This window comes from Bos indicus x Bos taurus, chromosome X (assembly GCF_003369695.1).
Source record: "Bos indicus x Bos taurus breed Angus x Brahman F1 hybrid chromosome X, Bos_hybrid_MaternalHap_v2.0, whole genome shotgun sequence".
In the NCBI taxonomy this organism is placed as follows: domain Eukaryota; kingdom Metazoa; phylum Chordata; class Mammalia; order Artiodactyla; family Bovidae; genus Bos; species Bos indicus x Bos taurus.
In genome coordinates, this window is record NC_040105.1 from 108588359 (window position 1) to 108614508 (window position 26150).

The 26150-nt window shown below is 54.1% G+C and overlaps 2 protein-coding genes across 3 annotated transcripts; both read left to right on the forward strand.

Moving 5' to 3' along the window:
• The first annotated feature begins 3738 nt into the window (after positions 1 to 3738).
• On the forward strand, positions 3739 to 20772 carry HAUS7 (HAUS augmin like complex subunit 7). Of its 2 annotated transcripts, none has more exons than XM_027533798.1 (10): positions 3739 to 3886; positions 4709 to 4824; positions 9088 to 9155; positions 11244 to 11308; positions 13874 to 13965; positions 14226 to 14384; positions 14488 to 14584; positions 15037 to 15255; positions 16214 to 16328; positions 20467 to 20772. In XM_027533798.1, the coding sequence occupies exons 1-10, from the start codon at positions 3779 to 3781 to the stop codon at positions 20535 to 20537; spliced, it is 1110 nt and encodes a 369-aa protein (XP_027389599.1). In that variant the 5' UTR covers positions 3739 to 3778; the 3' UTR covers positions 20538 to 20772. The 2 variants fall into 2 exon arrangements, with proteins under 2 accessions (XP_027389599.1, XP_027389600.1); XM_027533799.1 differs by having other exon boundaries at positions 3740 to 3886; positions 11247 to 11308.
• Positions 20679 to 24517, forward strand: TREX2 (three prime repair exonuclease 2). Its single transcript, XM_027535444.1, has 3 exons — positions 20679 to 20700; positions 21321 to 21400; positions 22942 to 24517. The coding sequence occupies exons 1-3, from the start codon at positions 20679 to 20681 to the stop codon at positions 23512 to 23514; spliced, it is 675 nt and encodes a 224-aa protein (XP_027391245.1). The 3' UTR covers positions 23515 to 24517.
• Positions 24518 to 26150: the final 1633 nt, after the last annotated feature.

A 26150-nucleotide genomic window follows, 5' to 3' on the forward strand; every position in this document is an offset into this window, starting at 1 on the left:
AGGCTCTTCCCAATCTCATTGGTAAGGGTCCCTCGTGTTCATGTCCTCTACCCTTTCTCCCATCCATGTGAAGATGGTTTATTTTGGAGTGGGCTTCTGGCTGGCACAGATGGTGTGGGCTGGCTGCAAGCCCTAGGCACCTGGGTGGATGGGTGACCAACAGTCCAGCCTGCTGGCTCAGTCTGGAGCAGATAAGAGAGGTCCAGGAAGAGGGTGGGCAGGGAAGACAGAGAGGGGGAGACAGCCCTCTCACTTTGCCTCTCCTGGAGAACCTTGAACTCAGACCTTCCTCAGCCTGGCCTCATCACCCTGTGCCATTTCTCCCCCAGATCCAATGCCAGGCCCAGCCACTTACTTCTACAGAGCGCCTCAACCCATAACTAATGGAATTCTTCCCCTGAAATCTCTCTCTCTCTCTCTCTCTCTCTCTCACACACACACAGACATGTGCCCTTTTCTCAGGAGCCTGCATTTGGTGCTCACCAGAGGATGAGATGAGGAGTCCTTTGATCTCATTTTCTTACTGGGGAATCTCAGGGGTATGGGGAGTGGGCACTGGAGGGATCCTCCATCTCTCCAAAGCTCCCCTTTCTTGGAACAAGGCCTTCAGTCTGTCTCAGAGGCAGCCGAAGCAAATCTGCCTTCTCTTCCTTGTCTGTGTGTGTTAGTCTGTGTCCAAGTCTTTGTGACAACTCTTTGTGACCCCATGGACCGTAGCTCGCCAGGCTTCTCTGTCCATGGAATTCTCCAGGCAAGGATACTGGAGTGGATTGCTGTTACCTTCTCCAGAGGAGATTTCCCTGGTGGCTCAGTTGGTAAAGTGTCTGTCTAGAATGTGGGAGACCTGGGTTCGATCCTTGGGTCGGGAAGATCCCCTGGAGAAGGCAATGGCAACCGACTCCAGTTCTCTTGCCTGGAAAATCCCATGGATGGAGGAGCCTGGTAGGCTACAGTCCATGGGGTCGCAAAGAGTCAGAGATGACTGAGCAACTTCACTCATTCACTCTCCAGAGGAACTTCCCAACCCAGGGATTGAACCCTCAAAGGCAGATTCTTTACCATTTGAGCTACAGGGAAGTCTCTTCCTTACTGGAGAGGTAAACCTTGAACTTCCACTTTCTTTGATTGGCTGTTGAGGGGGGGACCTGGTTCAGATTCCCCCAGAACCCTGGGGTCTGCTGCTAATGGCAGCTGCAACTTTGGGGCCAAGATGCTCTCGAGGCCCTTCCTCTCACCCAATGCCCTGTACAGCTCCTGCCAGCGCCCCACTGCTCCAGGGCAGGGAGGCCATGGGGCGAAGCCACCTGGTTGACTATACATTTCTGTGCCCAAGGCACAAGGCAAGGTGCGTCACGTGGCTGGCTGCCTCAGCCACCACCGCTCGCTGCCAGCCCATCCCTGACACAGTGAGGCCAGTACCTGTCAACTGGTCTCATTTTCCAGCCTCTTTTCCAAGCACTGACACATGGCCAAGTTTCCCCCATGATCAGGAGTTTGGTTCAGTTCTCAGGTCTGCACAGGGTCCTGCGGTCTCTGCTGACATCCATGCCCCCCACACCCAGCCCCATCCCCTCTCAGGCGGACATTATCCTTCAGCTTTTGACCTGCCCAGGCCTCTTGCACAGAAGCCAGGAGCTCTGGGAAGGCATACCCCCTAACAGAGTTGTCCACATCCCTCCCTGCCTCCCTGAGCTTGCATACCTCCAAGACAGAGAGCTCCCTCCCTTTTCCCAGGCAGCCAAGCTAGTGTTTTTGACAGTGCCCTCTGAGAGAAGTGCTTCCTTGTATTGAGTTTGAGTCCACATTTCCAGAGGCGTATACCACTCTGCAGGCCTTTCTACCCCACCCAGAGAGGCCCAGTAGTCTCTGTTCCCATCCCAGTCTCCAGTCTTTCCGGTGGATGAGGCTTGGGAGGCACCATGATTTGGGGGTGGTGTGGGAGGGGAAGCTGAGACCTACTGCTGCCATTTCTATGAGCTGAGGGCTGGCCAGTGGGCTCTCCATGCAGGGGATGGACCTGAGTGACCCTTTGAGATGGTCTTCTCCCATCAAGGCCCTGACAATCCCACCACATCCCATCCTGTGCCATGGACAGAGCTGCTGAGTCGGGGAAGGGCTGTTTAGACTACTGGCTCCATAGAGCTGGGTGGAGAAGGGGAATTTTCTTCCAGAATACACAGGGGCTGGTTTCTTCCTGATCTTCAGGAGCAGAGGATATGGGGAGGGTGGGGAGGCCACCACACTGCCATAGTTTCTCCCGCCAAATTCCCTAGTCCTAGGAAAGATCCACAGAAAAACCCACAAGAATTTGAATGTCTGAGCTGGGGCTGTGATGGAAATGAAATTTTTTAAAAAGAAAGAAAAACAAAAACAGAAAAAGAGGGGAAAAAAAGATTGAAAAAAACAAAAAACAAAAAATCCAAAAGCCCCCTACAGCCTTCAGTGGTGAGAAGAGCAAGTCAGCAGCCACATTGGAGGGGAAGGGACCTTACAGTGCTTTTGCAAATCTCTGAGTCCCTGGGTCCCTAAGCTGGGGCATCCTTCAGCTCAAGTTTAGAGGCTCTGTTTTCTCAGAATAGCTTGGAATTCCAAACCATTCACTAGGGAATCAGGCCCTGCTCCACAAGGCCAGGCTGGGGTCCCTTCCTCTTAGCCCAGACTCCTGCCCATCCCTTTCTTCCAGAACATGGCTGAGTCCTCTCCTGTCTCTCAGAGGACTGAAGTCGCCTCCTGCCAGGTCCCTAGGTCTCCTGGCCTCTAGCCCTGCTCCCTGATGCCATCCTCCAGGAGATGGAAGGATGGGGCACTGAGCAGGGACAGACTCTGGAGAGAATCAAGGAGGGCTGGCAGCAGCTCCTTGCTGCTGGTTTCCCACTCCCTGAGCATCAGCCACCCTCCATCTCCTCCCTACCTCATCTGATCAGCAGGTCCCTGGGATGCGGGCGTTCACTGAGCTGGGGGTTTTGGAGGTGTGGCAGAGGACAGGCTGACAAATGTCATTTCAGACTCACTGAGTTTGAGGGGCCTGAGAGGTGCAAAGACATTTGTAAGTGGGCAGGGCACGAAGGAGACACAGAACCTTCCAGAAGGTCAAAGAGACTGGAGGAGGGGAAGGTGAAAGGAGCATAATAATAGTAAACATGTACATAGTGCTTTTCACATGCCAGGTATTTCCCTGGGTATTTTATAGAAATTATTACCTCATTCCACCCTCATAGCAACCCAATGAGGTAAGTGCTCTCAGTATCCACATTAGGTGCGTGCAAGGAAGCACAAAGAGGTTAGGTAACCTGCCCAAAGACACACAGCTTGGGCCAGATTCGAATCCACAAAACCTCTTTCTAACTACAGCCGTGAGTGTGGGCAAACGGAAACAGAGACTCGCGCTGGGACGTGGGACGCTGAAGTCCCAGTTCTGTCCCGTCACCCAGGTTCCCCCTTCGTCTAACCGCGGGAAGAGGGCAGGAACGCCCTCTCCTGGACGATGCTCTTCCTGCCGCCTCCTCCGCCCCGGGCCGGCTGGCTGGAGCCTAGCGCGTGAGGCTGGGACCGAGCGCCAGCTCCGGCTACTCCCCATTTCTTCGAGGTCAGCCTCCTGAGCGCAGACGCTGCCCAATGGGAAGGCATGGTGGAGGAGGGGGCGGGATGCGTCTCTGCGCAATGCCCCGGCTACAGCGCAGGCGGGTAGGCGGGAGGGACACTAGGCTCGCGATTGATTGGTAGCTGGGCCGGCCAGTCAGCCGGGGGCGTGGGCAGGGTGCGGCCCTGAGCGGGAAACATGGCCGAGTTGGGTCCTGTCGGTGGCGGCGGCAGCGGAGGCGGCTACGAGGGTGAGAGTGACGACAGCTCGTTCCAGGCGGCCGTAGAGGTCTTCGCGAAGCTGAAGGTGCCGCGAGGCTCTGGGAGCTGCCCCAGGCGGCGGGGTCTGGGTGGCGGGGCTGCAGAAGTCGGAGGCGCCTCTGCCGGGGGGAGGTTCGTAGGACGTCCGTCTCCGCTCCCTGGGCGGCCCCAGGCTTTCACTTTGCTGTCTCCGTGGCCCGTGCCTGGGAGTTCGGAAGCCTGAACTTTTGTCCCGCGGATGCTTTAAGGCCTGGCGTGCGGAAGGAGCGCAGGGGCGGGTGGCGGGGGTATGGGGCCACAAATCCTGGCTTCTAGGAGGAGGTCGCAGGGTCTGGGGGAGACAGATGGGCGGAGTGCATGCCTCCGGCTTTGAGTTTTCTGCAGCAAATGCCGTGACAGCGGTGGTGAAGACGCCCTCCCCGCGGGGCTGCGACCCGCTCTCCCCTCATCCCTTCTCCTTTCCCCTCCGCAACACCTCTCCCCTCGCCCGCCCCCTCCCCCCCGTCCATGATCGGCCCCGTGGGCCCTCTCCCGGTTCCCTTTGCTCCATGGCCGATATTGGAATCTCGCCGTAACCCATAGTTGCTACCAAGTCAAACTACCGCTTCTGCCTCGAGAGGGGCTTGGAAAAGGACGCGAAGTGGTGGGCACCTGGAGCTGCAGATGACGGGGACTGAACTCTGGGCGTGATCAAGACCGCTACCCGTGGTCCGGGGCCGGGGGTCCGTGTCACCTGCCTGGTGGCTGCTCAGCGGCCGGGAACGTGTGTGAAGGGAGGTGCACTGAGAGTGTGATTACTGCTCTGCGTTTCAACCTTTTGCTGATGTTGCCTTTCTAAAACTTCCTGGCTTTCCCTTTCCTTGTTTAGGACCTCAACTGCCCCTTCCTTGACGGTCTTTATATCACAGAACCAAAGACCATTCAGGAACTGCTGTGTAGCCCCTCGAAGTACCGCTTGGAAATCTTGGAGTGGATGTGCACACGGTAACAACCTGCCTTCTTCCTCCCCCACCCTTGGGGTACACAGATACCACTCAACCCACAGGGGAAGATGGGATTTCTTCTTTATATGAGAAGGTGCCCACCGACTTTAGTCACCTGCTTAGATAAAAAGTGAAGCCGTGCTTAGATCTGGGGAGAAAGTGCCCTGGAGAGTGCTTCAGCTTGTCTCTTCATAGCCGTGCTGTAGCTGAGCTTGGCTTCTGAGCATTTTTCTGGCTGTAACTACTACTTTCAGAGCTGGCAGGGATCTGGGAAATGATGTACTTCAGACCTTTCATTTTCAGACTGAGAAGCTGATGTTCAGAGTGGAGTCAAGAACTGTCTGGGGTCTTACTACCGAGGAGTGGCAAGCCAGGGCCAAGACCCCATTTACCAGTCCTTTGGGTCATGGTACCATTCCTCAGACACTGATGGATGTCCCCAAGGAACTGGGGGTGCAGAAGGCTCAGGCACCAATCCCAGTGCCTTCCCACCAGCAGCTCCAAGTGCTCTGGAGAGCCAGACAGCACAACAGGCCAAGACAGAGCCAACAGGCTGAGGGCTCTGGCAGGGGTGTGCTCAAGAGGCTATGAGCGTCCAGGGTAAAGATGGACACGTTTTGCCCTGGGACTTTTGAAGGCTGTATGCTGCTGCTGCTGCTAAGTCGCTTCAGTCGTGTCCAACTCTGTGCGACCTCATAGATGGCAGCCCACCAGGCCCCACTGTCCCTGGGATTCTCTAGGCAAGAACACTGGAGTGGGTTGCCATTTCCTCCTCCAATGCATGAAAGTGAAAAGTGAAAGTGAAGTCGCTCAGTCATGTCCGACTCTTAGCGACCCCATGGACTGCAGCCTACCAGGCTCCTCCATCCATGGGGTTTTCCAGGCAAGAGTACTTGAGGCTGTGTAGGATCCTGTATGTGTGCCACGTAGGGACCTGAGCAGACTTGGCTTCCCTCACATGGTGCCAGGCACACACAGACACACACACAGCTGCACCATGTGTCCAGTCACTAGCCCCAGGTCACAGTATGGTGTTGCACATACTTGAGATGTGCTCTAGGGTCTGAGGTGACAAGTGGGCACACAGACACATGCTCACTGGGGTACCATTCCTCAGACACTGATGGGTGTCTCAAAGGAACTGGGGGTGCAGAAGGCTCACGCACCAATCCCAGTGTTGGGCACACCTCTGTTGTCTGAGTGCTGGGATGTTGGCATGGAGGAGGTCGCATTTGATCTGGGAAGGAACAGGTCATGGCGGACACTGGTTTCCATAGGAGTGGGGAGTCAAGGTGTGGGAGAGAGAATCAGGCAGCAGTGGCTTGAATGGCAGAAAGAACCTGGGACCAGGGGAGTGACATGTGAAATTGGCATTTTTGGCAGGGTGACTTGGGAGTTCTGTGGCAGTTGGGTTTGGAGGGGAGAGGCTAGAGGCAGGTAAAAGACTGGAGCCTGGCTTGGAATGGCAGTGGCTCACGTGACAAGCACTGTTGGTCCCGGAAGGACTAGTGCCTGGTCCAGGAACCAGGGATAGAAGTGAGGATGGCCTGGGCTAGTTTGGAGATCTTGAACACAGGAGGGGGGCCAAAGTCAGGCCTTAGAGAGGCTCTTGTGGGAGGCAGCCCAAAGTTGCATAGCCCAGGTGGAAACTGGGGACCAGGTCCCTCTGCTGGCCAGGGGGGCAATGGATGAGAGTCTGGCTGCGTCCCTCAGATGCTTTTAGTGCTTTTTTAAATACAAGAAATAATCCTTTTAAGAAACAACCAGGGAATGTCCAATTGATTTTTATGATCCCAAGCTGGCAGAAGTGCTGTAGGCCTCTTGATGGCCAAAGAGGATTTCACAGAGTCCAGTTTCTCCCAATTTCCTCTTGGCTTGTTTGCATATGGCTTCACCATTTCAGCCTCGTTTAGGTCCACCTGTTCACCTTCTTCCGGGTAGAACCTGGGAACTGCATGCAGCATTGACTGGGGGTGGGGTTGGGCATGGTAGTCTTGGTGGCTTGTATGCCAAGCTGGCCCTCAGCATGGGCAAGGCAGAGCCACAGGGCCCCTGGATCGCTGAGCAACTCTCTTGGGTTTCCTTGGCGCCCAAGGAGCTTTACTTGCTTTCGAGGCCTTGAGCACCGTTAGTTTCTGCCCTGCTCCCTGCTGCTTCAGGAAAAGCAACTTTAATGAAAGTCCTTTCCGAGTGAGGTCACTTAGGCTTTCGGGGATTTATTCTTGAGTGTGTTGAAGTGGTTTGCTGTGGTCCAGCCTAATGGATCAGTGAGGGCTCTTGGCTCTCTGGCGCTTTGTGAGTGGGAATGTTGCCTGGCAACCAGGCCCAGGGCCAGCTTCCCAGCTTTTCACATGGTGGCACTTCCCTCTCCTGCCCCTTCTGGCCCAGCCCTCTTTGACAGAAGGAATGGGTGCCTTAATGAGTAATTTAAGACAGGTAGCACAGGTGAGGCTGTTGTCCTGCCCACCTCTTCCCTGCAGTCCTGCGGTGGAGGGGTCAGGGTGGCCCCCACTAGCTCCCAGGCCCCCCCCCCCCCAGCCTTGTTGGGGCAGGTATGGCCACAGGGAAAGAACAGTGAGCCTTTTCCACCAAACACCTGCACCGTCGTCTCCCACCATGATGATGAGACAGTCAGCAGGTCCGCAGAGTGAGGCCTGGGCCCCAACCCTGCTAGAGCTGGGCGGGTTCCTGGCCCAGTTATCCTGGGGCTCCCTGGCCAGGAGCTGGAGTGCCCTTCACATGGCCTGACTGCTGTGCCAGGCCTGGACCTCATGGCTGGGGTTGCCATGTTCAGACTGGGCCCCCTCACAGAGGAGGCCCAGTGGGAGACTTGGGCTGTGTGTCGCTTGTGACGCCTGCCGGTGTATTGCATGTGGTCTGTGTCTGGAAATGGTTCTGCCCATCAGTTTGGCATCTTCTTTTTAAAAATTAATTTACTTATTTTAATTGGAGGTTAAGTGCTTTACAATATTGGAGTGGTTTTTGCCATGCATTGACATGAATCAGCCGTGGTTGTACATCCTGAACCCCCATCCTGAACCCCCGCCACCTCCCTCCCCATCCCATCCCTCAGGGTCATTGCAGTACACCAGCTTTGAGTGCCCTGTCTCATGCATTGAACTTGGACTGGCGATCTATTTCACATATAGTAATAGACATGTTTCAGTGATATTCTCTCAAATTATCCCACCCTTCATCTTGGCATCTTAAGGCAAGATGCTTACCAGTGGCTACTCTCCTGTTTATCTGTGTGGTATTGTCAAGGCTGGGGCTCCACCAGGCCAAGGGGACAGGTGGAATGGCTGTCTCCCCACCTGGGAGGCTGGGACTGTGATCCCAGAGCCCCCCATGCTAGGAGCCCTCAAATGGCTCAGAGCTGTGACCTTGGATAGCATCATTGCCTGTTGACTTATATTAGTTTAAGAACAGAAAACGCCCCTCTGTTGAAAGAGATAGGCATGGGCCTTTACTCATGGATTAGTCTGTGACAAGAGGCTGTGGTCATTCATTTGTTAATGCTTACCAGCCGCCTTTTCAGTGCTGGCTGCTGTGTTTGTTAGGGCCTAGAAGTACACAGCAGAAAGTTGGCTCCTGGCCTCGGTGAGCCCAGAGTCTGGGAGGTGAGAGCCCAGCAGAAGGACTGCGTCTAGGACCTGCAGTGATGGAGGGATGCCAATGTGGCTGCAGGTGGGTCCAGCCTTCCCACGGCTTCCCTGGGGCGGCGAATGTTAGCCAGCTGTGGGCTTCGCCGGATCAGCTGGAGCCAACTCGGTGTGCTTGGCTTGGGTGGGAAGAAAGCCCTGCAGGTGGAGAAGGGCAGTCAGCCACATGCAAGGAGGGGCCCAGGCCCGGCCTGCAAGGATGCCAGACCAGGGAGGTCCTTTTCGCACATTCTCCAAACAGATCTGCACCGTGATTGCAAGCAAAGCCAGCCCCTGGGTTCCTCCTGGAAAGGTGTCAGAGCTCTGAGGAATTCAGTTTTCTTTCCTCTTGGGCAGTCCTTTCATGTTTTTATTGTGAGAATTTTAATGTTAGTACTCAAATTTACATTTCTGAGGTGAATTTTCAGAAATAGTTTGGTTTTGTGTTTCGCTGATAGATTTATGGAGTTGAAATCACATAAGATTATCCATTTTAAAGTGAGTTTTCCAGTGCTGTTTAGCACCTGGATATGAAGATTCCCTTTTTAGAGCATCTGTAAGGAGAGGTGTGAGGGCCCCCTGCAGCCCACTCAGGCCTGACTGCTTTTGCTCTTTGCCTGCAGGGTCTGTCCCTCCTGGCTCGACAGGTTCAGCTCGCTGAAGGGGGTGTCAGCTGAAGTGAAAATCCAAGGTGGGTCTCCTCTGTTATAGGAATTTCGTGTTGAATGGTGGATTCTGGCCATTCTGACCTGGTGCATGGCCTCCTTAGCAGATTGGTGGCTTGCAAGTGGACTGGTGTTTTCAGTGGATGTCCCCAGAGCCTGCTGGGATCTGCCCTCCCTTGTACCTGTGAAGGAGACCCCGCCAGCCCATCCACTAGGGTGCTTGGGGGCAGAGACAGCCATTTTTGCTGATGCCACCAGTGATCGGGCCACGTTGTGCTTGGGTGTGTGTGCGTGCCTATGACATGAGGCATTCCTGGGCAGGTCTCCGTTGGGGCTTATCTCGGAACTGCTTCTTTTCAATCCATTTTTGGCAGAAACTGTCCTTAAGCCAGCAATGAGCATTAGGTAAAGGGGAGCAAATTGCAGTTCTGAAGGCGCTGGCTAGCTCTTCACCCACACAGCAGTGTTTCTGAAGGTCCATCCTTCTGCGAGTCTGTGTTTGCCCCACCCCTGCCCCAGGGTGGGTGAGCTGGACACCAGATTCCTGATCCGTGCCCCTGCTAGCCCTGCCACATTAGTTATCTGGGGCCTGTCCCGAGGCTGACATGGGTTGTGTCTCGGAGCCTGTGGAGGCTGGGCCAGCCTGGTCGGCGGGTCACAAGTGAATCCTTGAACACGCACGCACAGGCACCTACCATGGTGTTACCATTCCTAGCCTCAGTTTCCTCTTCGGTAATGTGTGGGTCAGCAGCTCAGCTTGGCCCACCCTGTGGGGGGGCCCTGGGTGGCAGAGCAGGTGGTAGATATGAGTGCTTGAGTAAGAGTGTAATTGGGAGAAACTGTGACATGCGGAAGGGGGATTAGAAGTCACCCGTTCACATTTAAGGAGCACTCGCTCTGCACCCAGCACTGCTCTCGCGGAGCTTGCTTGCTAGCTAGGAGACAGGTGATAACACAGTAGGTGGTGACATTTCTCAGCGTGTCAGATGCTGAGAAGCACCATAAACAAAGGTAGGTGAAGGCACGGTGGTGCTTGGGTGGGCTGGGAGAAGGGTGGCACTGTTGACATAAGATGGCTGGGGAAGGCCTCTCTTTTAAATAACAAGAGTCGCGTGGGAATGAAGGAAGTGAGGCAGGCAGATCTCAGGAAGAATAGTGTTTGGGGCGAGAGAAAAACAAGCACCCAGGCAGGAGGTAGGAACAGCCAGGAAGCCAGGGTGGCTGTGGTAGAGGGCAGAGCAAAGGGCCAGGGCTGGGGTGAGATCTGAGGGGCGACAGGGCCAGACCAGGCCAGGCCTGGTGGACTGCAGAAGGACGCAAGCCTGTATTCCAAGGAGGGCCGTATAATCCTGAATGTGGGCTTAACAGGGTCCCTGGCCTGCTGTGCTGAGATGGGTGTGGGGTGCTGGAGGAGGGGAATGCTGCCCAGATCCTGAATTTCTAGTGAAGGGACCATTTGCTGGACTTGATGAGACTCAGATGTAGGCATTTGCAGGGATTTGGGGTCAGGGGCTGCAGCACTGGGTGGGATGTAGGGCTTGTACTGGCCCCTGGCTTTGTGGCTCCAAGTCATAGCCTACCAGCTGGTTCCTCAGAAAATGCCCAGGGTTCCCTGGAAGACGTGGCCAAGGAGTCCTTGCACTACACAGGGCCTCAGTTTCCTAATCTGTGAAATGGAAGAGTAGCCACCTGCTAGGGTTGCCTGCAAGAGGAAGGGGTGTGATGGCGTGAAGGGCCTGTATGAAACTGGCAAATGTGAGATGGTTCCTTGTGCTGTGGCTTGCCAAGGTGTCTGAAAGGGTGGCATGTGGCATCTTTGGAAGATGCCCTGGCCTCTGTGGGCTCCTCAGGCAGCTGGCGGGCTTCTGCTGGAAGCCAGCGTTCCCTGTATGGAAGAGCATTGAATGCAACCTCTCATCTCAGGGAGGAATCTAGCCCCCAGAGAAGGGCAGTGACCAGGTGTAGGTCACACAGCAGGAGGCTATGCTGGCAACCTAGGGTGTCCGCCACCTGCCTCCTTGTTGACGTCCTTTAGCAGGGAGGCACTTGGCCAGGGTGCCTGGCCTCCCCCTGTTTGGGTGGCTGTCTGTGGTAACTGGACCCTTGTGTTCCAGCAGAGATGGTGAAACTGGGCCATGAACTGATGTTGTGTGGGCTGGATGACCAGGAGCTCCTGAAGGTAAGAGAGAGCCCCCTGTCCCTCTGGGCAGGGGGCCTCCATGATGCTGGGGTGATTGTGGGAAGGCTCCTTCCCTAGGAGCAAGCATCCTTAGCCCCTGGGGCAGGAACCCATAGGATTCCTTTGGGTGGACCCCTGCCATTCCTAGGACAAGGTGAGGGGCTGGTTGAGGAGGTCGAGGAGGCTTTCTGGCTTACGTGCCAGTAACTGTCATGCCCTTCCTCCCCCAGACAGCAGGTCCTTGTCATATGTCATCTCCCTGGGAAGGTGACAAACAGCTCTCTCAAGGTTACTCTGTAACACAGCCTGACCTCTTGAACCTAACATTCTGGCTTCTGAGCCCATGTACTTTCCTCCACGTGTTGCCTACCATGGGTTTCCATACAAAGGCAGCTATCCTTAAACCTACTCTGAAACCCTGCCACCTCCTCTTAAAATTTAAGAAGCATATTTGAAATAATTATTTCCATGTTTTGGCTCTTAAAAATAATGATGCTCCGGCTGTGCCTTATACATTTTTGACAGAAGACATGTTTCCAGTTCTCTTCAGTATATATAATAGCTAGGAGTGGAATTACCTAACTTTCAGAATTCTTTGAATATGTTAAACTTTTCGAGGAACCCCAAAGTGTTTTCCAAAGTGGTTGTACCATTTCGCATTCTCACCAGCATTGTGTGAGGGTTCCAGTTTCTCACATCATCACCAACACTTGTTATTTTTCATCTTTTTATACGAGTCATCCTGGTGGGTGTGAAGGGCTATCTCATTGTGGTTTTGATTTGCATTTCTCTGATGACTAATGGTATTGAACATCTTTTCACGTGCCTATTAGTCATTTGTGTATCTTCTTTGGAGTAATGTCTCTATTCAGTTCTTTTGCCCACTTTTTAATTGGGTTGTCTTTTTATTTTTGAGATGTAAGAATTCTTTATATATTCTGGATACAAGTCACATCAGATATTTGATTTATAAATATGTTCTCCCATTCTGTGGATTGTCTTTTCACTTTCTAGATGTGTCCTTTGGAGTTCAAAAGTTTTGAGTTTTGTTGAGAAAGAGTTTTGTATTTTTAGCTCTTATATTTAGATCTTTGACCCATTTTGAGTTAGTTTTATGTATGGGTGTAAGGTGTGTATCCAACTTCATTCTTTTGTATGTGGCTGTCTGGTTTTTCCAGTTAATCAACCATTTAGTGAAAAGACCATTCTTTCCTCATTAGACTGTTTGGGCATCTTTGTTAAAAATTGATGAATGTAAAAGTGAGGGTTTATTTGTGGATTCTCCATTCTATTCCATTGATCTGTATGCCTGTCCTTATGCCAGTAGCAGAATGCCTTGATGACTGTAGCTTTGCAGTAAATTGTGAACATGACAGTCCTCCAACTTGACTTTTAGGGGTACCTTGAATTTCCATATGAATTTTAGAATCAGTTTGTCAATTTGTGCAAAACTGAGCTTTTACTGGAGATTGTGTTGAATCTGTAGATCACTTTGGCGAGTATTACCATCACCCCTAATAAGTCTTTCTATCCTTGAACGTGGGCTGTTGTTCCATGTAGTTTGGTTTTCTTCAGTTTCTCTTGGAGACGTTTTGTAGCTTTCAGTGTATAGGTTGTGAGGGGCGGCTTACCCTTTCCTAGGCTGGTGGGGCTCTTGTAGCCCGTGTGTTGCAGAGGGGCTGGCGTGCAGCCCAGGCCACCGGTCAAGGCTTTGTGAAATCCTGAGTGACACTTGGTCTCATGTTTCTGCCCAGGCTTTCCTCCGTCTAGACCGTGTCCCACTCCTCATCTCCTTCCCTCAGGGTGCCCTTTGGGTGTATCATTCTGGCTCGGTGTTGTTTGGGGCCAGTTGGGACAAGGAGGCAACACGAGGTAGTGATGCCCCCAGTGGCAGGCCAGGGGGCATGGAGGCGGAGATGCCAGGATCTTGCAGAGGCACCGGCCCTGTCCCTGTGGCTACGAAGGTGGGAGCCAGGCTCGCAGGGAGTGCTAGGCATCTGCAACCATGATGGCTTGTGGACGGGAACTGAGCTACAAACAAGACAGCAGAATGTGACCCTGTCCCCCAGTCTACTGCCTCCCCGGGGCTGCCTGGGCCCCCTCGGCCCTCCCCTTCTCAGCCCACCCTAAAAGCGGCTGCTCACAGAGCTCTCAGAGCAGGCTGTGTTTACAGCCCGTATTCACACAGGCTCTCCAAGATTGAATTTGCATCATGGGGCTTGGTCTCGGGCCTCTTCCCCTTTCTGGAAGGAGTTGAGCTCTAAATCGGACTGCTCCTGGCTGAGTGTCCCAGCCACTTTTGGGGTGGGGGACTGACTCAACTGCTGCTCAGGGACTCTGGCTGTAAGGCTTGGCTATGTGTGGCCTATGGGGGAACGAGTCCCCGTTGGCCACGAATTAGCAGATGTGACGTGGCCACATCCACCACCTGTCTTGTTGTGCCAGGGGCCCTGAGCCTGTCCACAAGCCTGCCAGGTGGAAGCCTGGAGGGCTGCTGGCCTGTTGGGGCAGCAGGGGGCCCCTGGCACATCGGGCTACTGAGTACATGTGCCCTTCCCTGCCCAGGGCCGGGCCTGTGCCCAGAAGCAGCTGCACTTCATGGACCAGCTGCTGGACGTGGTCCACAGCCTGAGTGTCGGCGACTCCAGCTGCCCCAGGTAAAGGTTGGCACAGGCCCTGCCCGAATCGGCCACTGGGCGCCCTTGCTCCTCCAAGCCCCCTGGGCAGTCTTCCCAACAGGAACCCCCCCATGCTCCATCCCAGGGGAACGCAGGCTCACCCCACCGAGGATGGATACCTGAGTTGTCCCTGCAGGTGGGTGGGCTCTCAGACTGGAGGAGATGCCTTTTCCTGGCCCCTTCGCTAGTCTCGGCTGGTCTCTGGCATTGACAGTGTGGCCCTGGGGCTGCCTTTACAGTGCAGAGGAGTGCTTCGAGGACACCAGGGAGAAGACCGAGGGGCTGCTGGGGGAGCTCTTCTCCAGCCCTTGCCTGCAGACGCTCCTGAGACCCAAGTGTGAATCATGGCCTGTGGACATGCAGCCTCTTCTTGACAAGCAGAGTGACGACAGGCAGGGGTAGGTTGCCTGTTGGCTGGGACGGAGCCTCCTGTGTGTGGTCCACAGGTGCCCCGATGCCCGTGATGGCACCAGGCAGAAGTGACCCCTTGTCTCCCTGCAGGGCCAGCCCCTTGGTCAAGTTGGAGGAGGAGAAGGTGGCAAAACTGGCCCGGCAGCTGCAGGAGAGCGCCTCAAAGCTTCAGGCACTCCAGGTGGAGGTGAGGTGCTGGCTGCAGGGGTGCTGCATGGGGCCCCCACCCGATGTCCTGAAGCCTCAGACAGCCCTGTCTCTCGGACGAGCGTGTCGGGAGGCCTGAGTGAGGTGGCGCACATGCCAAACAGCCCAGCTTCTAGAATGTGATGGCTGGAGAGGGGAGGCTTTTCCAGGAGTGGAAAAGACCAGCTTTGGGGGGGAGCCCTGTGCCAGTCCTGGCACCCTGGGCTTTTCTTGGACTTTCTCCCGCTACCCTCCCTGCAGCCCCAGACCTTTCCTCATTGCCGCTAAGGTCCTCAGGAGGACGTTGAGGTCCCTGCAGGCCTCCGGTCTTCCGTTCATCTCCCGGTTTCTGGAAGCATGGAGTGGCCAGCAGACCCCCACTTCTCCAAAGGGTTTAGGGCTCTGCCTGGTGCCCCATGGCAGGTGGGACAGCCTCCACCCCTGACTTTGCAGTGCTTTGCACAGCAAGGAGCCACTGTGGGCAGCGCCCACGCCAGCACCCTGGACCAGAAACTGCGCCTGGTCATCTCTGACTTCCATCAGCTCGTCATGGCTTTCCTGCAAGTCTACGACGGTGAGCTGGGCGAGTACTGCCAGCGCCCAGGCCCCTACCTCCACCCATGCGGCCCCATCATCCAGGCCGTGTACCAGACCCTGACGTCGTGCAGCCAAGTAAGCGTTGCCCTTTCCCCAGCCCCTCCCAGGGGCCACTGTACCCCCAGTGAGGCACCCGAGGGCGGGGACTGGCTGAGCTCTGGGCTCCAGGCCTCAGGCTGAAACTTAAAGGCAGATTGGGGCTATAGAGGGGAGGAGGGGTGCTGGGAATGTCCCACTTGGGTCCCCCTGCCCTTCAGGAGGGTGCCCACCAAGCTATAACCGCAGGCGCAGAAGTGTGTGTGCTGTCTGTGCTGGGGACTCATCCCAGCCTACAGCTTCTGTCCTGGTGTTGGCCTCAGCCTGTCTGCACAAAAGGCTCAAGCGTTTCACAGTGTGTTTGTCCTCGCATGGCCCAGAGCAGTGCCAGACAGACAGATGGATGCTTGCCCGTCTGGGCCCTCGACCCATTTCGGACACACACAAAAAGGCAGCCTCACACAGCTGAGCTGATGGCCTCAGCATTGACTCCGATCCTCGGAGCCCAGACTGCTAGCTTTGGTTATGATTATGTGCACACTTGCCACACATGACACTCTACCATTGACTCAGGGCTCCCATGGCGCTGGCCTTGGTGTTCTCACAAGAAAGCTCCCAGACTTCTGAACCTCTGACAAGCTTGTCCTTTGCTATTCTACTAGCAGGCTGAGTTAGGGCACAGTCCTCGCCCATCAGAAAGGCCCTTTGACCTTGGGACATTGACTTTTACACTGTCCATCTGTGCAAAATGGACAGTGCAATGCCCTCTACCCCGGCTTTGTGTGGCCCCAGTGTGGGGTGGGATCCGAGATAGTGTGGCGTCCCCGCAGGGCCAGGAGGAAGGGAGTTACGCTGGGGAGCTCTGGTGGGTGACTGTCCTTGCAGCTGGAGGCAGGTGTTCAGTGTCCACCAGGGCGGGGAGCAGGAGACGCCTCCTGTGGGTCAGACCGCTGGCATTCAAGTCTACACGTCCCCACCCTCTGTTCCTCCGTTGAAGCTGTTGAAGGCGGCCGTGGAAGTCACTAGCACCTCAGTGAAAGCCGTGCACATGGCGAACCAGCAGCATGACGAGCAGATATGCTGGGGCAACAACAGCTCTGTCATGAGTCTAGGTATGTGGTCACCCCTTGCTGTGTCCGTGGCCACCCGATTGGTGGTCAGGGCCATCTTAGGGCACCTCAGCCTGCATTTGGGGACTGGTCCATTCCTGTTCTCTTCTTTTTATGATGCTTAAGGTTTTCCTTCCCTTAAAAAATGCTTTTGACAGATCTGAAAAGAAAACCATGAATGGTAGAAAATGGGGATTCTCTAAAGCTGTGCAGAGGGAAATTTAAAGCACTGCATAGCGCAGTGGCCCAGAGGCGGTCAGTGTTCATGTTTTGGTCTGTTTCCCTCTATTCTGTTTCCTTTCATCATTTTTTAAAATTAATTAATTAATTTTAATTGGAGGCTAATTACTTTACAGTATTGTGGTGGTTTTTGCCGTACATTGACATGAATCAGCCATGGGTGTACAGCTGTCATCGTTTTTTCTTTCTTTGTATAAGTTGAATCTACTCACATCATGCTACAGTATTATATTCTTTCCCTTGGACCTCATTTTAAGCATTGACCCAGGTTTTCAAAGTCTTATTTCCAATCGTCAGACACTTCCTTTCAGACATTAGCTAAAATTTGCTTAACGTTTTCTATTACTGAGCCTGTAGGTCACTTTCGATTATTTATTGTTATACTGTTTCAGAATTTACAATACTGACAAATGGGAATAATTCAAGGTTTTATTCTTGGATAATGCTTGGGTAGATACTGATTATATGTATATTGTGGGACAGTATTTGTTGTTTCAAAACTTGGTTACAGTGACATGAGGAAATGCATACTGTATAATGTTAAAAGGAAAATGCAGGTTGAAAATGAAATACACAGTATGATCTTACTTTTCTAAAGGGAAAAAATGCAGAGGAATCCATTGTGGGAGTTGAGCTACCACATGGATGTTAATTTTCTCTGTGTGAGTCAGAGGTGGATTTAGATCGTTTGTTATTCAGTCGCTAAGCTGTGTCAACCCCATGGACTGCAGCATGCTAGGCTTCTGTATCTTTCACCATCTCCCAGAGCTTGCTCAAACTCTTACCCATTGAGTCGATGATGCCATCCAAGCATCTGATCGTCTGTAACCCCCTTCTCCTCCTGTCTTCAATCTTTCCTAGCATCAGGGTTTTTTCTAATGAGTTGGCTCTTTGCATCAGGTAGCAAAAGTATGGGAGCTTCAGCGTCAGTCCTTCCAATGAGTATTTCCTTTAGGATGGACTGGTTGGATCCCCTTGCAGTCCAAGGGATTCTCAAGAGTCTTCTCCAACATCATGGTTCAAAAGCAGCAATTCTTCAGCACTCAGCTTTCTCTATAGTCCAACTCTCACATCCATACATGACTACTGGAAAAACCATAGCCTTGACTAGACGGACCTTTGTCGGCAAAGTAATGTCTCTGCTTTTTAATATGCTGTCTAGGTTGGTCATAGGTTTTCTTCCAAGGAGCAAGCATTTTTAATTTCTTGGCTGCAGTCACCATCTGCAGTGATTTTGGAGACCAAGTATAAACTTGTCAAGAAAGTAAATTCTATCACAGTTTCCATTGTTTCCCCATCTATTTGCCATGAAGTGATGGGACCAGATGCCATGATCTTAGTTTTTTGAATGTTGAGCTCTAAGACAACTTTTTCACTCTCCTCTTTCACTTTCATCAAGAGGCTCTTTAGTTCTTCTTCACTTTCTGCCATAAGGGTGGTGTCATCTGCATATCTGAGGTTATTGATATTTCTCCCAACAGTCTTGATTCTAGCGTGTGCTTCATCCAGCCCTGCATTTCGCATGATGTACTCTGCCTATAAGTTAAATAAGTGGGGTGACAATATGCAGTCTTGATGTACTCCTTTCCCAATTTGGAACCAGTCTGTTGTCCCATGTCCGGTTCTAACTGTTGCTTCTTCACCTGCGTGCAGATTTCTCAGGAGGCAGGTATGGTGGTCTAGTATTCTCGTCTCTTGAAGAATTTTACAGTTTGTTGTGATCGTTTAGTTCATTTCCTGTTTCTTTATCCTGTTCTGCAGCCTTCACATATTCTACAGTGAACATGTATCACTCAGGGAATTTCCCTCTGATTGTCAACCTTTAAGAAAGGTCGCAGTGAACTTGTTTCAACAGTTGAGGTTCTATGTGGAGGTGAGGTTCTGCCGTCGTGGCAATGAGGCCAGTTCCTCCCATTTGTGGGGCTAGCTTTGCTGTTTCCCACCTTCCTGCTATTGGGTAAGGTCAAAATTGTGTCTGCATTTAATTTTAAACTTTGTTTCTGAGTAAGTTTATTCTTCTTATGCAAAATATACTCACTCAGAGAAGGTTTTTCATTGTTGTTGTGTTTTGTTATAAGAAAAAAGCAGCCTTTAGGGAGGAGTCTTAACTCAGGGTTAGACAAGTGAAAAGTTGCCTCTGTCCCCTGGGCTGTGGCAAACCCCCTTCAGTCCATTGCCACTGACTTTAAAGCAGATAGTTGTGTGACCACAGACCAGGCTAAGAGATGGAACATGCCTCGCACACTAGCGACTCCATCAGCCACTTCCTGCCTGCAGCTGAGCACTGGCCCGGCTTGGTGAGGATTCTGTCCTAGTGCCTGCACCTCCCAAGTGAGGGTCTGTGATCGCTCACATTCATTGACATATAATGGAGGCCCTGGCGTAGTCTCTTCCATCTTCCATTCTCAGATCTGTCTTGCCCTTTGGCTCTTTTGACAGTCTTGGTGTGGGGTCACTTTTGAGTTTCTCCCATTTGGAGTTGTGTGAGCTACTTGGGTGTATAGCTTTATGGTTTTCCTCCACACTCAGCCACATGGCTGACGTTTCCTTCCTCTGCACCTCTGTTGGTTCTGCCTTAAGGTCAAGTAGTCATGGGCTCAGGGCCTTTGCAGGTCTCTTCCAGATGCCCGCACAGCCCCAGGCACGTGTGTGGACTTCCATATTCCCAGGACTCTTGCAGCTCTTCAGAGCCCTCGTGGGCCTCTCCTGCCCTATTGTCTCCTTCTGCACTTGCTGCTTTGTCCGTGTTTGCCCCAACCCTTTTCCACCGCCAGAGGCAGTGGTCATTCAGAGAAGAGAACTTTCCAACCAACTTGAATGAACATACTCAGCATCTTGTTCACACATACTGAGGAAACTGGGAAGAACCAGCAAGGAGAAAATGCAAGCAGACACTCTTAGGCGTTAAATATGGTTGTCAAAGTGTTCAGAACAATCCATGGAGAGAGTTAGGCAGATCTTGAGTAGAAAACATCTTGAGACTCAGGAGACAAGGGGCAGATAAACAAGGGCAAAGAAAAACAGCACAGAGATGGGCTGAGATCTCTGACACTGAGAAAGGAAGGCAGGAGGAGGGAGGCAGTTGCAGAGTTGAGGGCTGAGTCCAGACCAGAGGGAGCCCCAGGACGCACTCCAGACCTAGCCTCCCATAATCCACAGTAGCAGGGATGCAGCGTCAGGGGCCCAGGCTTCCAGAGACAGCACAGCTTGGCCAAACCCTGAGTCAAGAGAAGGCCATGTAGCACTGAGGGCCTGGGACAGAGGGGCGACATGTGAGCTGAGGATATGCCCAGATCTCTGGGAGCCCAGGAGCAGGGCTGGAGCATCTGGAAATTGGGAGAATCTGAGGACTTAGTAAAGGGAAACGACACCCCCGAATCCTATCTATATGTAAGAGAAATGTGAGCGCCCTCGGAGGGAGCAGCGATGGTGAGTGGGAAGGCTCGTTGGGGCCAGGCCTGTTTCCTCTCTGTGAGACGCCCACCCAGCCATCACCCCCAGGCTCACCCCATGATGCCCAAGCTTCGCACTCACCCTTGGGATGGGCAGGACCGAACACCACTTGCCAACCTTGTGGGAGGGCAGAGGACGGGCTGGGGAGGCGAGCTCCTGGAGGATGGACTCGGACAAGCTAAAGGAAGGGCTGATCAAAATCCATACAGCATCCAAATCATGAACCTCCCTGACTCCTGGGCTCTGCAGAGAGGGGTGGGGAGGGACCCAGCCAAGCCAGTGAATCCCAGCCTGGGGACTCTGCCTGGGGCCCCCAGGGGCTTCCATCGGAGTTCACCAGGCCCTGGCCCCCTCAAGGGCTCCTGGCTCAGCCCATTGCTGGGTGCCCTGGGCCCGAGGACAGCTGGACTGACTGACCTTGCTATTTGCCATTCTCTTTCATTGGCAGCCACCAAAATGGAAGAGCTAACCCAGCAATATAAGACCTTCAGCAACTGTCTGCACAAAGGCCCACAGTAGCCTGTGAGCAGTGAGCTCCGCCCTGAAGAGCCAGGCAGCAGCAGTCAGTTCCCTTGCCGTGTAGACATGGCCTCTAGCTGCTCAGCACCTTCAGCTCTTTGGCAAGGGGTCTGGGGGTGGGGGGTGTGAGGGGAGGGTAACATGGGGATGGTGGGGGGTGGAGGTGGGGTGGGGTGGGGTGGGTTTGGGTGGTGTGAGCTGGGGAGAAAAGAAAGCCAAGGTTTTAAGAAGTTGCCTCCAGCCTACTTTTTTGCTTCTGTGGCTCTGCCTGACTGCCTCCCTGCCCATCCTGCCCGCCCCACATTCCAGCGCCCATTAAGCTTGGCTGTGTCTTGTCACGACTCCTGGCTGAATGCGACCACGGCCTCCCCCAGGCCCTGATCTGCTGCTTCCTCCCCCCGACCCTGGGCTGGCCTTGGGGGTGCTGGCACTCACTGCATCTGGTGTGTGGCCGGTGGGGGCGTGTGCTTCCTTCTGCCTCCCCAAGCCACCCAGAACCGACCTGGGGAATTCTTGCTGGTGGCCTGACTGGTTGGCCAGAAAGCAGCTCTCGGGGCTTTCCAGGGCCACCCAGTATCTGCCTGAGCTGTGTCACAGCCATCTCCCTCCTTGCAAGCCCAGGGACAGGCACACCCGGTGGAGTCCCCTGCCCCCCCCTCAGCTCAGCATCAGGCTGAAGGGCACTGGAGGAGGCCCCCCCTGCCCCCTCCCCCCCCGTCTAAGCATTTGGTTGCCAGTCTCACTTGCACCTTCATTTCCCTGATTCCCCTGTGGCTGTTCCAGACCAGGAGGCTCCAGGGAGCTCGTCCCCTGCCATCGGTGGAAGTGGGAGCACAGGTAGACCCCTGGGCACTGTGGTCCAGGTTCCCTGAAAGCTTTACAGCCCAGGAGACTGGAGGGCCCGCTGTGGGCAGGCTTCCCCCGGCATCTCGGCTGCCTCCCTGTGCCCCAGTGGGAGACCGGGCTTATGAGCACCTGCTGCCGGAGGCTGGCATGGCTTGCCCGGGGATGAGGTCCTAGGGATGGTGCCATCTGCTCTCCTGGGGCAGGGAGGGCCTTTTCTCTTACCTCCTACACTGACTGTGCCCTTCACCCTGGCCCAAGCCACTTGGGCTGGGCAGGACCTGGAGCCTCTGGCTCTCATGGCACTCGGTGGAGGGCTGTTCCCACCTACCACACCTCCCTTGCTTCTTCCCTGGCAGCCTCTGTTTCAGGCCCCTGAGATACTCTAGAGGAAGAGGAGCCCCCCAAAGTTGGGGGGCCGCTGCCCTGATGCACCCCAGCTGCTGTCAGTGGGGCCACACTGTGGCCTGTCCTCCTAGCTCACTTTGGTTGACCCTGGTGACGGAGCTGTGCCCTGGAGATGCCCCTTTGGGAGGGCGCCAGCCTGGGGCTGGGTGTTGAACCCAAGGCAGCAGGCCCGGCTGCTGCTGCCAGACCTAATCAGTCGTGGAGGCAGGGCAGAGGGCTTGGGTTTCCTCTTAATGCCTGTGAGACACCTGTGACGACACGTTTTTCCAGCCCAGGCTGTGCTCTGCCTGTGGGGAGCCCGCCTGCGGCCCAGGAGCCAGCTTTTCAGCCTGTAAAAACATGGGGTGTGTGTCCCAGCAGCTGTGAGCAAGCGAGGGGGTGGCAAGCTGGCTGCACAGGTCCTGTGGCCTCGGATCTTCTCCCTACCCAATGGTTGGCTGGGGGCAGGCCACAGCCACAGATTAAAGGCTGCCCAGAGCAGCCTGTGTGAGACAGGTGTCTAGTAGCCCAAGAACCCAGCCAGCAGATGCTGCAGGTAAGCCAGTGTGGCCAGCTGCCAGGGCCCAGAGGCAGAACAGGGGCCGGATCGGGTCAGATCCAAATTGGATCCACCTGTGTGCCAGGAGGAGGCCAAGCCAGGGAGACTGGGAATTCCCAGGAGAGTTGTCTTGGGTGCTTGCTTGTCTGCTTCCCAGCAGCTGATCCCAGGGGCATGTTTGTCGGGTGCTGGGCCTGAGGCTGCTGGCCACAGTGTGCTGGTGATGGTGCCATCCTGGGCTGCAGTCCCTGGTGACATGGGCCTGGTACACTGCCTGTCTATGTCCTTGGGGTCCAGAAGGCAGAGGCCCCAGGCCAGGGTCTGGGCATATCAGGCCTGCCTTTTGCTGTTTACTAGATGGTAGCAGTGGGGATGGTCAGGGAGGGACTGAGGGACACCATGAAGGCAGGTGACAAGACCCTAGGAGGCCTCATCCTGGACAGAAGTAACAGATCCCTGTTGCTGGATCCCAGTTCAGAAGGCCCCATAGCAGTCTTTCTGGATCTGGGTCTTAGAAATGGCTCCTAGAGCCGAAAGGCCCATGAGGTAGCCAGAAGGGAAGCCAGAAGGGTCAGGACCTTGGCCACGGGCAAAGCTGTGGCCAGCTGAGGCCAGGCATCCCCATCTCTTTGGCCCCTGTGTCTTCTGCCTCTTATTTTGGCAGCTATAGGCTTCCCTGTCTCTGTGAAAACCATCACCGTGTCCAAGCGACCACGGGCCGAGACGTTTGTCTTTCTGGACCTGGAAGCCATTGGGCTCCCCAGCGTGGACCCTGAGAACGCCGAGCTCTCCCTGTTCGCAGTCCACCAGTCCTCCCTGGAGGACCTCAAGTGCGATGAGTCTGGGGCCCCCCTGCCACCCTGGGTCATGGACAAGCTCACACTGTGCATGAGCCCAGAGCGCCCCTTCACTGCCAAGGCCAGTGAGATTACCGGCCTGAGCCGCGAGGGCCTGGGCAGGTGCGGGAAGGCTGGCTTTGATGGCACTGTGGTACAGATGCTGCAGGCCTTCCTGAGCCGCCAGGAGGGCCCTGTGTGCCTGGTGGCCCACAATGGCTTCGATTACGACTTCCCCCTGCTCTGCACAGAGCTGCGGCACCTGGGGGCCCACCTGCCCCAGGACACTGTCTGCCTGGACACGCTTGCGGCACTGCAGGGCCTGGACAGTGCCCACAGCACCAAAGGATGAGGTAGGGTAGGGGCGGGACATCCAGGAGACAGAGCAGGTGAGAAGGGGCGGGAAGGTGGGGCGACCATGCCCAGGAGTGACTCCCGTGAGCCACACTTCGAGCCTTGAGCCAGCTGGGCCATCCCGAAACATGAAAATAGGTCACAGTGGCTGGGGCCACGGCGGTGGGCAGGGTGGCAGACGGAAGAGGCCAGGACCCAGGCAGTGGCTGCCTCAGGCCAGCCTCATTCCCCAGCTAGGGTCCGGACGGACCCTGACAACACCGGGGAGCCACACAGTGCTGTAAGCAGGGGAGAGGAAAAGTCGACTTCTGTTTTTACAACATCTCTCAGGCTGCACTGTGGGAAAGACCTGAGGGGAACAGTCTGGGAGGGTGGTCCACGCCCTGCCACCTGCCCCGGGGAGAACACCCACCTGGGAGAGGCCCAGAGCGGGGCCCTGGTCCAGGAGCTGGTGACAGGCAGAGCTGAGAGTCGGGGGTGCCCAGGGCCCCCCAGATCCCTGATGTCTGGGCACAGCTGGGTCCCTTTATCTCATTAGCCAGGCTCTGGGCCACCAACTCACCAACTCATTGAGTGGGTGAGGCCAACAGGGCCCCCTCCAGGCCACAGTGGGTGGATCAATGGCCTTTTGTGAGCCTGAGTGCTTCTCCCTACCCAGTGCCAGCTTGCTGGGCCTTACAGTAGCTGGGGCACAGGCGCCCTCCCTGAGCCCATGCTCAAACTGGCCAGGTGATGTGTACCTGCTGCATGGAGCAGACAGGCTGGGGCGTGTGTCTGCAAGCTGTGATGTGCTGATCCACGGTGACAAGTAAATGTAAGCCTATGTGTGTGTGTGTGCACCTCTGTGTTGGGGGAGTGTATATATTTCTTTATGTCTGTCTGTATATGTACACAGACACACACAGACATGTAAGTTTATTATAAATTTTACTGTTATAAAAGATGTAAACAATGTACAAATAAATCTACAATATATATACAATAAAACACATGATACACTATTTCTCAATTCCATATGATCCATTGATTCTCACCAAAACCTCTTCAGTTGACTTGCCAAACTTTTGGATTGGTACCTGACCCACGGTTGCAACTGAGGGCTGACTGTGGTTCCCACATAAACGTTGGTTGATATTTCCACTGATCTTACCAAGACAAAAGTGAAACAGCAAAGGTGTGTGTTGGAACCTCATATGTTCATTGGTGACATGAACAAAATCTCTGCTGAATTGGATAGTAGTTTTTGATACTGGAAGTTATTTCTTTTTCTTTTTGTTATTCAAAATGTAATTACTACAGACTCAAGTCTATGCATGGAGAAGGCACTGGCGACCCACTCCAGTACTCTTGCCTGGAAAATCCCATGGATGGAGGAGCCTGGTTAGGCTGCAGTCCATGGGGTTGCTAGAGTCGGACACGACTGAGCGACTTCACTTTTACTTTTCACTTTCATGCATTGGAGAAGGAAATGGCAACCCACTCCAGTGTTCTTGCCTGGAGAATCCCAGGGATGGGGGAGCCTGGTGGGCTGCCGTCTATGGGGTCTCACAGAGTCAGACACGACTGACGTGACCTAGCAGCAGCAAGTCTACACAATCAACTGAATAATAATCAGTCTAGCCCCAGCTTGCAGGCAGTGCTGATTCCTGTGGGGTAAATACTCCCACCAGGCCAAACTGTTGTAAAAACATGGCTACCCACATAATGTCATTGAATGTGTGGTTCAGAAGAGATCCTGGGTGGTGCACTGTGCCAAAGTACTGGGGTGAAATAAGACATGATGCGTTTTGAGTATCTCCTTTGTTTCTTTAATACAATTTAAGTGGAAGTTTATACAGTTGAATTTTTTAAATAATGGCATTTGACAATCAACTCTCAAAATTCCTGAACTTTAAAAAATGTGTTTATGTCTTTATTTGGCTGTGCCGGGTCTTTGTTGCGGCATGTGGGATTTGTAGTTGTGGCATGTGGGATCTAGTTTCCTAGCCAGGGATTGAACCTGGGCCTCCTGCATTGGGAGCGAGGAGTCCTTAGCCCCTGGACCACCATGGAAGTACCCTGAACTTTTAACATCCACTAGAATGGCTACAACACAAAAGACCGACGATCCTGAGTGTTGACAAAGACGGGGAAGAACTGGGAGGCTCAGGCACCACTGGTCGGGGTGGGAGATGGGACAGAAACTTTGGAAAGCAGTTTGGCCTCATGTTAAGATATTAAACACTCACCTACCATAATGACCTGATGATTCCACTCCTGAGTATCTATTTACCCAAGAGAAATGAATGCGTGTGCACACACAAAGACTCGCACACCTCTGCTCGTGGCAGCTCTAGTCATTACTGCCCCAGGTTCCTGGGCTGGTGAGTGGTTGCAGACTGTGTGCATCCACAGGGCTGAACTCGGGACTCACAGCAACCATGCTAAGCAGCAGGGCCAGACCTGAAGAACCGACTCCGCTGCCCCAACTCACCCTAGCCGGCCACCTGCCCCTCGTCAAAAAGTGTTGGTTGCTCCCAAGCCACGTCCATGTCTGCCAGTGCTGATGCAGCTGTGATCAGGAGCATACCTGGTTGAAAACAGAACTATCCATGCAGCGGGACGAGGAGATGAGGACAGAAGACTGGAGCAGTG

What these genes read in the sequence shown, in the direction of transcription:
- TREX2 (XM_027535444.1), top strand. Translation starts at nt 20,679, where the DNA reads ATGGGGATGGTGGGGGGTGGAG. An exon ending in GGGGATGGTGGGGGGTGGAG is followed by an intron (nt 20,701 to 21,320) that starts GTGGGGTGGGGT and finishes TGGCTGTTCCAG; the next exon opens with ACCAGGAGGCTCCAGGGAGC. An exon ending in CCCTGGGCACTGTGGTCCAG is followed by an intron (nt 21,401 to 22,941) that starts GTTCCCTGAAAG and finishes AGCTGAGGCCAG; the next exon opens with GCATCCCCATCTCTTTGGCC.
- HAUS7 (XM_027533798.1), top strand. Translation starts at nt 3,779, where the DNA reads ATGGCCGAGTTGGGTCCTGTCGGTGGCGGCGGCAGCGGAGGCGGCTAC. An exon ending in AGCTGAAGTGAAAATCCAAG is followed by an intron (nt 9,156 to 11,243) that starts GTGGGTCTCCTC and finishes CTTGTGTTCCAG; the next exon opens with CAGAGATGGTGAAACTGGGC. An exon ending in ATGACCAGGAGCTCCTGAAG is followed by an intron (nt 11,309 to 13,873) that starts GTAAGAGAGAGC and finishes TTCCCTGCCCAG; the next exon opens with GGCCGGGCCTGTGCCCAGAA.